This window comes from Mytilus galloprovincialis, chromosome 2 (genome assembly GCF_965363235.1).
Source record: "Mytilus galloprovincialis chromosome 2, xbMytGall1.hap1.1, whole genome shotgun sequence".
In the NCBI taxonomy this organism is placed as follows: Eukaryota; Metazoa; Mollusca; class Bivalvia; order Mytilida; family Mytilidae; genus Mytilus; species Mytilus galloprovincialis.
The window spans coordinates 58,745,428-58,755,568 of record NC_134839.1 but is presented as its reverse complement, the minus strand read 5'-3'; the positions used below and the strand labels follow the sequence as shown (position 1 = coordinate 58,755,568).

At 33.9% G+C, this 10,141-nt stretch overlaps 1 protein-coding gene across 1 annotated transcript; it reads left to right on the top strand.

Annotated features, from left to right (window-relative positions):
* The first annotated feature begins 1,708 nt into the window (after window positions 1-1,708).
* LOC143063969 (uncharacterized) lies at window positions 1,709-5,082 on the top strand. Its single transcript, XM_076236441.1, has 3 exons — window positions 1,709-1,838; window positions 2,635-2,735; window positions 3,962-5,082. Exons 2-3 carry the CDS (start codon window positions 2,656-2,658, stop codon window positions 4,938-4,940), a joined length of 1,059 nt encoding a protein of 352 aa, XP_076092556.1. The 5' UTR covers window positions 1,709-1,838; window positions 2,635-2,655; the 3' UTR covers window positions 4,941-5,082.
* Window positions 5,083-10,141: the final 5,059 nt, after the last annotated feature.

The following is a 10,141-nucleotide window of genomic DNA, read 5'->3' as shown; positions in this document are numbered from 1 at the left end:
ACGTTTTATCTAATTTTTGATGCAGTGAGATTTTTAACGTGCATTTTTTATAAAACATATATAGTTAAAATCTGAGATTTTATAAACATTCACACATATGGCATATGGCCTCAAACATGTAGCGGCACATTAGACTGACCTTAATTACTACTAATAGTCTATAACTAATACTGTACTCGCAGGACTGACTGATTTTAAAAATAATTTCAGCTACATGTCACGTTTGATATGATTTCTTTGCAACAAATGGATTCTCAGTATATATATATATATTTCTTTTCTCTTTATAAAGTCTTAATTATTTTTAATTTGACTGATAAATATTTTTAAACAATATAATATCATAATATATATGCAAGCTGTGTTCTTATCATACTGGTAAATCTGATTCTTCTTTGTTGACAGTGCTCATTTTCATATAGATATTACAAAAGTAAAATTTCCCTCTTTTACAAAGAAAGTCATTGGCAAAATATAAAGTTCACTATATTGCTGGTGCAGGTAAAATAGAAACTTGCATATAGAAATATGCTTACTATGCCGGCTATAATTAAGATATTTTAATCAGCTAGCTAGTGTCGGCAAATAGTCACTTCAATTAACATGATTAACTTTAATTATCGACTCTTTTTAAAACGAAAATTTTAAACTGAGATTTTAACTGTTATACTTTTCAGGATATTGACATCGTTCAGTTGAAAATATTAGTTCCTCATTTCCCTGTTAAAAAACTGCACACATATAATAGTTCTAAAAAGCTTTTTGACATCAGGAAAACTTTTTAAAAAAAAATTCTTTGTATGCGGATCAATCTCAGGATCAATTAATCTGAATATTTTAGTGTGAAATGATACTCATCCATCTCATTTGGTATACATAGAGAACAAATCTTTTTTTTCTCTATACAGATTTCATTGTATCATCCTTTGAACCAACCATATGGTTTAGTACGTGTTCTCTTTTGTGTATTACTATGTTTTAAAAAAATTCTTCAACAACTTTTACAATACATAGTGTTATTCAAGTTTATATATGGAGAGTTGTCTCATAGGCACTCATATCACGTTTTCTTATAGCTATATTATACGGTTATCTTTAATTTTCCATATGTTAATATAAAAAAGATGTGGTATGATAGCCAATGAGACAACTCTCCACAAGAGACCAAATGACACATAAGTTAACAGCAAGCCTATCGGTCACCGTACGGCCTTCAACAATGAGCAAATCCCATTGATTTCAGTTGTAGGTCTGATAACTACAGATTGGAGTATAATACAATCAACATATTACATGTTATTAATATGAATATGCATGTAACATTTGTCACTGTCCGTTGAATATTCTTTCATCCATCCATTGTTAACCATAATCCGTTCGCCAAAGTTGCGAAAACTTTCTATGGTTTTATCACGAGATGAAATGCAAGATTTTAAAGTCATATCTGAATTAAGAATAATGATTAAAAAAAATAATCAAAAAGTGTACATAATTGTCTTGATAAAAAGTATTTCAACGCATTTTTTTTTTTTTTTTGGTTATTACAATTGTGTGAACAAAGCCAAATATAACCAAATTTATGTGCATTCAACGCGTTATCGAAACGCAACTTGTGTGCACGTCTTCAGATCACGTCAACAGAACATGCACAGGTCTAATGGTAACGTCTATGACTTTTTGTTTGTAACGTCACAATAGCGCCCAGCAGAAACCTACTTCTCTGTTAACGAAAGGAGCTTTTACTTCACGACCACAAACATTAGCGTATATGATACAACAGAATAGTCTTTGAAGATCTTGAGATTTAATTTTTAGAAGATTTTTTTTCAAGGACGAAGGTAAGTTACTCAAGTTATATTTATAAGAATAGATAGAAAATATACTTCGATAAAGATCCACTCGATTAGAGTAAAAGTCCTGATATAGATTGTTAGCGGTTATGTTTGGTCGTTGTTTTCGAAATATTTAAGAACTAAATGAGTGATGCGGGCATTATATTTGGTATGGCCGATGTCAAAGAAGACCTTTTTGTTTGTTTTAGATAAATGTGACAAATGAGGTCAATGATAAAACAATCGAATTCTATACATTAAAGCTTACCAACATTTTGAACTGTAAGAGCATCTAGTAAAGTAAAAGGGAGTATATTTTAGTGAAGTAATTCTGGCTTAGTTGTTGGTATTGCAAAAAAAAAAGTCAAATCTAACTTTTAACGCTGGGATTGAAAGCGAGGAGATAATATTGTTCATATTCTGCCACCACAAGAAGGAAATTCTACAAATAAACAACTTCTGAAAAAAAAAAAATAGTAAGAAGACGAAAAACAAAGAAACATAAAAGACATGCATAATCTTCGCGTAAATACTCGCTCATGTTCATATTTGTTCCCCTTTTTCTGGTTTCCATCTTGCTGAAATTAAGTTCACATGATAAAATTATTCGGAATTTCATACATGGGTCTAATGTTTATATCTACTGCTCTTATACGTCTGATTTTTGTTATTGTTGCCTTGTTGTTTGATCTCTTTTTCGTTTATAATATACTATTTTTGAAATAAGGAGATGTGGTATGATTGCCAATGAAACAACCAATGCCTGTTTAAAATACTAGTATCCCCTTTTTCTCTTATATAGAAACCACTTGACAAGTCTAGAATGTCAGACCACTTGATTGATGGGGAGTTTGATGATATGGTACCAGTACGAGACCATAAGGACGAAGACATGTTTTCTCAGTAAGTATATATATCATTCAAGATGAAACATAAATAAGAACAGGCATGTTTTTTTGCCAATTTGTTCAAAGGATGTTTACGGAATTTAGTTCACTCTTTATTACCGGAGAATTGTGGAAGATGGCCAAACATCCAAGGAGAAAACAGAATCGTGCATTTCTTGTAAATAGGCATAAATATCAATGGTAGGGATGTTATTATTGTTAAATTTTATTTAAGGGATATTATAAATTTATTAAAACAAGTATAAATACTGAGGAAACTTTTGAAGTTTTACATGTTAATATTATAAATTATAGACAAGTTCTCTGAGCTTATAGCTTAATCTCGAATTCATTTGTATTCTAATTTATATTAAATACATTTTTGTTACTATATTATTGGGGATATATATCATTATCTTGCTACATACATTTGTATATTATACGTGTTTAACAAAAAAATAAAAATCTGGGGACATTTTTTGAATTTATATACTTTTTTTGGGCCAGAGTTATAAAATGTCTGTGTTAAGGGTATACAAAGGTGCCTTTCTGTGCATGTCGAAGATATAAAGCGGTTTCTCTCTGTGTCAAATGTATCAAGCGATGGCCCTCTGCCTCGGAGTTCCTAGTTTCTGTAATTCAATGGTAGAGTATAGGAAAATATTGCTTTACGGTTCCAATCATGCGATCTGATGCTCCAATATAAGACCATAAGGAGACATGAGATATATATACGTCTTTAGACAGAAACCTCCCGACATAATACCTAAAGAGATCATCTTACTGTACGATTTGAGAGTTTAGCTTCCATCTAGTAGATTTATTTCGACCCCACTCATTAAATATGATTGTGAAACATCTTTCATTGTCTTGGTAGTACTATACATGCGCTTAAATTGTCCGGGGTCCCGGATTCAAGTCATGGTTTTTTTTGGTGATTTTAACCAAAAATAAATGTCTCTAAAATTTCCGTACAAAATGTATGAACTTCTAAGTCAATCAATAAATAGTTGTATAAAGAATACATTAAAAGGGACAAGCATTTGGAATAGTTTACCATAAATATGTTTTCAAACAAAAATTGACACATATAGAAGTTGCTGTGTAGAAATAGAGTCTGAGAAAATAATGCAGAGGGATTACACAATATTGAAAAAATTTGAAAGTATTTGAGCTATCATTTTACAAGGGTATAGATGTATTCAAATATTACATAGAACAAATAACTGAATTTTCTTTCAGGTCGGCACAGAAAGACCAAGATCCTGAGTCAGACATTGATATGATTGAAGAAGAAATTAAAAAAAAGAATGAAAGAATCATAGAATTGGAATTAATGCTAGAAGAAAAAGAAGATTGGTTCAATCTTAAGTCACAGATGGTAAAGAAGCTTGAGGGAGAGTTAAATCATGTGCATGCACGCCATCCGGAGCGTTTTACCTTTGACGACAAAGGGACAAGCTTAGTTCCCAAGTCATTGGAACAAACATTTAAAGATCTGGAGCGAGAAGAGAGAGAAGAAACATTCCGTACAAGGTACATGCCAGTTTATCATAGAGAAATCGAAGTATTCCGAAAACGAGGCCAATACCCAAATAATGTCCCGTATTTTAATGAAATTTCCATCGCAACGGAATTTTTAAAACACAAATATTTAGAGGCATTTGGCGAGTGTTTTTCTTTTGATTACAAAAAGAAGACTTTTCCAATAAAACCAGATCCATCCCCTCATACACACCTGAGACCATCACAGTCAACATGTATTAATCAAGAGGGTAACAGAAAATTCTTGGTTTCCGGTCATCTTGGTGAGGTAGAGCTACTCCCAGCTGTCACAGAGGCATGGGATCTGGAAAGGTTTTCCGACATTCCTGCAAACCAGTCTTTAACCGGGTTGGATGATATAAAAGTTTCATTTTCAATAGAAAATCTAACCAGGACAAAAAATAGCCAATATGATGAAGGTTGCGACTGGAAATACATGAGATCGATAAACATTGCATATGAACTCAAACTTGGTAGGCAAGTCCATTTTGATGAGAATCAGATGAAAAAGAAGAATGGTAAAACACTTACAAAACCAGGAATGATAACAAACAAAACAGTTGAGAAATGCTGGCAAGATGGAAACAGTTCTTCTGCTATGTGGAGGACAAGAATAAAGCTTGCACGCCCAAAATCACCACGGCCATCTGATGATAACAATCAGAGAACATGCTAATGTCGAAGTATTGACCAATGGGAATAATCTATTCAATATTGTGAGTGGAACAGCCAAACAAATCCCAACTGAAACATTGAAAGAATGTGTTATCAAAAGATCTGTTAGCACGGAATCCGTTTTCGAAGGAGATGGTACAAAAATGCGCCCAAATTTTAAATGGAGGATGGGCGACGAATGTGTTTCCTTAGAAAAATATATAAATGTGTACACCAGAAATCCAGAAGAATTGTACGAAGCAGTCAAAAAACGGGCTATTGAAAAAGAGGAAGAAGAAGACTACGAGGAAAATGTATTGTATCATAAAGAAATCAAAGCTAGTCTAATCGGTATTGATAAAACTAAAATTAAATCAAATTTAAGAATTTTGGATAGTTTGATAAGAGAAGAAGAAGAAAAAGAAAAAGCTAAATCAGCTCTGAAGCAAGTTCACACTGAGAATGCTGATCATGTAATGGGTGTTACCCTTAATGATAAAATACGAGCCGAGGAGGGAAAGACAGTTTTGCCACCAGACCAAACAGGAAGTAGTTATGAGAATATAGACGGTACAGTCGGTTATGAAAAGAAAGTTAATACCAGTTTTGACATATTTTTTGAAAAACCAAAGAAACGTATGTCTAGACCCAAACTATCCTCGGAAAAAAGAAAAACCTTCAATATGATACCTAACGTCACAGACCAGAATATCAAGAGCAATGAAAATAAAGTTGTTAAGATGGAAGAAAAGAAAATCAATACTAGTTTTGACATTATGTTTGACAGTCAAAAGAAACAAAGGACTAAACCAAAACTCACTTCTGGTGGAAGAAAGGCACAGTTTCAATTTAAACATATTGATGAAAAGAAACATAACAGGGATGATAACAAACAAAAAGAAGATGCAACAACTGCTGACCGTCAAAGTGCTGTTGAAAATATTGATGGTGCATACAAAGAAGAGCAGGAATTGAAGAAAAATGTAAGTTTCGATGTCTTTTTCGAGAATCCCAAGAAACTAAAACCTAAACCAAAGCTGACCTTTATCAATAGAAAGCAAGAAAACGAAACAGAACACAACATTTATGAGAACGAAGTCCAAAAAGAACAGAAGCATAAGAAATCGCATTTAGTATCTAGTAAACCGTCTGAGTTAAAACTTTCAAATGGAGGAAAACTCGGAGGAAAGTTTACAAATGACGTTTTGATTAAAAGGAAAGATAATAATGAAATAAGGTTCAGATTCTCATTCCTTCATGGTACCACTACTATCCCAAGCAGGATCCCTATAATAGTTAGGAGATTAAATGGAGAAAACACGTCTTTAACCAGACCAAAAAATGAAAGGCCACGCGTTTATTCAGCCAGACGCATTCCTGTCCGTGTATTGAGGGTTACTAACACAAACAAAACAACATTAACTGGTCCTTTAGCGGTAAGATCGTTCCCGGAGAGCAACATATCAGTAAGACGAGGAACTGATCTCAAAATCAATAGCACAAGAAATGCTAAAAGTCCAAACGATGATAGTGGGTTGCCTAGAAAAAGAGAGAGAGGTACAAAATTGCCCAGAATCACCAGAAAATCTAGAATACCGGTACGAATAAAGGGCTATGTTTGGAATACTTACGAGAGTGAAAGCAAGCGAAAAATAGATGAAAGTAGACGCTTACTTGCACCTTTAAGCAGAATTCCAATTCCAAAAGATAAAATACATCGTCTTAGTGACTGTATTATACCAAGGCTCGATCCAAATGAACATTTACCCCAAATAGTTCATGGTTTTTTAGAGAGAGAAGAGCAAGTTAAAATTCCCGAAGCAAAACGACATCATGTTTCTCCTAATCCCGTGAGCATAGGGAAGAAAGGCGAAGGACCAGGGTCAACATCAGAATCCCTGCAGTTACCGTCAATAACTACCAAGAATTCAATGGTAAAAACAAGTTATCCCGTATCAACATCAGGATTAACTCGTCTCACGCAGATAAAAGGAAGAAATGAATCCTTAGATGCAAACAGAATATTGTCGCCTTCTGTTATGGCAACGTTACCACCAATAGTCAAAAGGAATGACACTTATACAAGCCGACCCCTGTCCGCCTCTGGATTCACAAAACTTCCTCCAATAAAAAGCACAAGCAAAACAATGGAAATGGATGCTCCAATGTCGTCTGCTAGGTTATCACCGGTGTTTACCGCATTCGAGAATACAGAAAACCGACCATTATCGGTATGTGGATCACCAAAACTTCCACCAATTATAGATGGAAATCCATTAGAAATATGTCGTCCTACGTCATCAATATCTGGGTATACACTACTCCCACCCATTCTAAGTTATAAGCGAGGCTCAGTTGAAGACCAAAGAGTATATGATGAAGAATCCAACCGAGAGGAAACTGATTTATCACAAAACAGGGCAGAATAATTATGACGCGCTTTTTTTTAATTTTTTTTTTTGGTTTATGATTTATATTATTGATATAAAGATTTTTTTCTATATACATGGATTTATATATATGATAAAATAAAGTATACAAAGGAAAACATCCAGAGAATTTAAACATTGAGAAACACAAGGAAACAATGTTTTTGGAACTGAAATTGGTGTTTTACATTTATGAGAGTCTGCATGGCTGATGAAGTTTAGTTTTCATTTCTTTAGTCTCTAATTTGTTTTGTCATATTTCTCTATTTTTTTTTTTAGAGATAAGCCTTGGAAGATTTGGATATCAAGTCAGTCCCATAAGGTTTTGATTCCATGCAATCTTCACCTAAAAAATGTATTTCATAACATCTCACAAATCATGAAATATATGTTGTCATGTCGACATGTTCAGAAAATTCAGTTTGAATTGACCTTCATCATGAACGCTCTAAACCAAACAAATGAAAGCCATGAATGTATAAAGTGTTCTGAAGCAGAAACGGTAGGCGCCATAGGACCTAAGGGACAAAGAAAGGTCCGAAGTGTATTTTGGTTTGTTGTGTCACTGTCTTAAGTGTACGGGAGTAATTTCACTTTATAAATTGTAAACAATTTTTGAAAAATTCTATTTCGAGACACGGAAATCGTATAGAGACATGAAACCTTCACCAATAATCCTTAATTCATGTGACCTTCAATTTGACCCAAGGTCATATGTCACTGTGTTTTTGGGGCTAGGATGAAATTTGAAGAAAAAAAGACAGGACAGGAGTTTTGAGTAAAAAAAAGGCAGGATAGGCAACTTGGCAAAACAAAAAGGCAGGATGACAATTTATGTACCGTAAAAGAAGTCAGGATAAACTATGAAAAAAAGGTAGGACCGAAAAAGAGTGAAAAATAAAAATGCAGGACAAAATTTTTCATCCTAGCCCCCCCCCCCTTTTACAAATCAAATGGTACCTCTCTAATATATGAAGATTCTACTATAATTTTCACATACAATTAACTTTACCAATATTAATTATAAATTATGTAAAGGTCAGATAAACCCTGTCGGACAGACATGTTCAACTTACTAGCATGCCATACACCAAAAATAGCAAGTCTATACCTGCTTATGATATTCAAGAAACAGACAAAAAATACGAAAATTGAAATTTGACCAATGAACCATGCCAATGAGATCAAGATCAGGTGACACCTGCCAGTTTGACATGTACACCTCACAATCATCCATATACCAAATGCAGTAGACCCTCCGCTTATAGTATCTGATATATGGACTTGACCACGAAAACTTAACCTTGTTCACTGATCCTTTAAATGAGGTCGAGGTCAAATGAATAAAACTGCCCAACAGGCACGAGGACCTTGCAAGGTACGCATATACTAAATTAAGCTATCCTATTATTTATAATCAGAGTATTTGTCATTACAAACAAATCTTGTCGAGTCGGTCACTGTACCATGCACAATGAGGTCAAGGACAAAAGTCAATTGACATATGACAGACGGAAACTTCATAACATGAAGCATCTATCTATATACAAAGTATGTCGAGCTTTCTACAACAGAAGTCGCAGTTTTGGCAAAAATCAATGCATACTTTCAGGTCAACTTGGTTTGTTTAGACACTTCGTAGAATAAATCAAATTTGCTTTAATCAATTGTCATGGAATTTTAAGACACTACCTTGGATTGATTTTGTCAAAACTTTACATTTTTTGCTGGGATTGTTACACGAGGGTCCCAATGTTCAAGTAAAAAATATGCCTATTGGAAACATGTTCGCCCCCTTTACATAAAGTTTACTTTTCGTTCCTTGTTGTGTTAAAGATTTGATTGTGCTGAACGAGTTTCTCACGTCACGATCTATTTTAGTTTGTGTGCAGAAACGGCACCATGAGAAAACACATCATCTTTCAAGGGCAATAACTCCTACGAGTCAGTTGACATGTATGCGTTTTAATTATCAATACAATATTTGTTTGTATGTAGATCTTATATACCATTTTAAAATCTATAGATTTCTTGCCAAAAATATCTTCAAATGGCATTATCTCCTGTAAGTGGTCAATTCACATTTTCCATCATTCATACCACATCTTCTTATATATATCTATCATTAGGAATTTCATGTTTCAGACACTTGACAATAATTTAATCAACAATAACTAGAGCAGTGGCGGATCCAGAACTTTTCCTAAGGGGGGCCTGCTCCAGTCATGCTTCAACGATTCCCTATATTATCAACCAAATTTTTCCCACGAAAAGGGGGGGGGGGGCCTGGATCCGCCTACGTAGAGAATCTTGGAGTGCAGGATTTCTCTGCAGAGGTTGAACCTTGAACAGGTTAATAAGTATTAACACAAAAGTTCTGAACTTGGAATTTGATGCGACTGTCAGAGCTTTAAAACCACTTTTCCAGGTTTAATCCACCATTGTCTACACTAGAAAATGCCTGTGTACCAAGTCAGGAATATGACATTTGATATCCATTCGTTTGATGTGCAACAGTTTTTTATTTTGCAATTTGATGAGGAAATTTCCGTTTTGAATTTTCCTCCGAGTTCAGTATTTTTTATTTTGCAATTTTACTTTTATTTGACAAAGCACAAGTTTGGGACACAAAACTTGTGAATGTGGTCATAGAACTGAAAAATTGGAAATCGGACATCTACCCATCATGAACCATTATTCACAAATCAAAGTTCATTGTTAGTATCAGCCAAGGACATATATAAGAAAGGGTAATTACTCATAATATAAATAAGTCCAAATGACATAGAAAATA

What these genes read in the sequence shown, in the direction of transcription:
- LOC143063969 (XM_076236441.1), top strand. Translation starts at nt 2,656, where the DNA reads ATGTCAGACCACTTGATTGATGGGGAGTTTGATGATATGGTACCAGTA. An exon ending in GACGAAGACATGTTTTCTCA is followed by an intron (nt 2,736 to 3,961) that starts GTAAGTATATAT and finishes ATTTTCTTTCAG; the next exon opens with GTCGGCACAGAAAGACCAAG.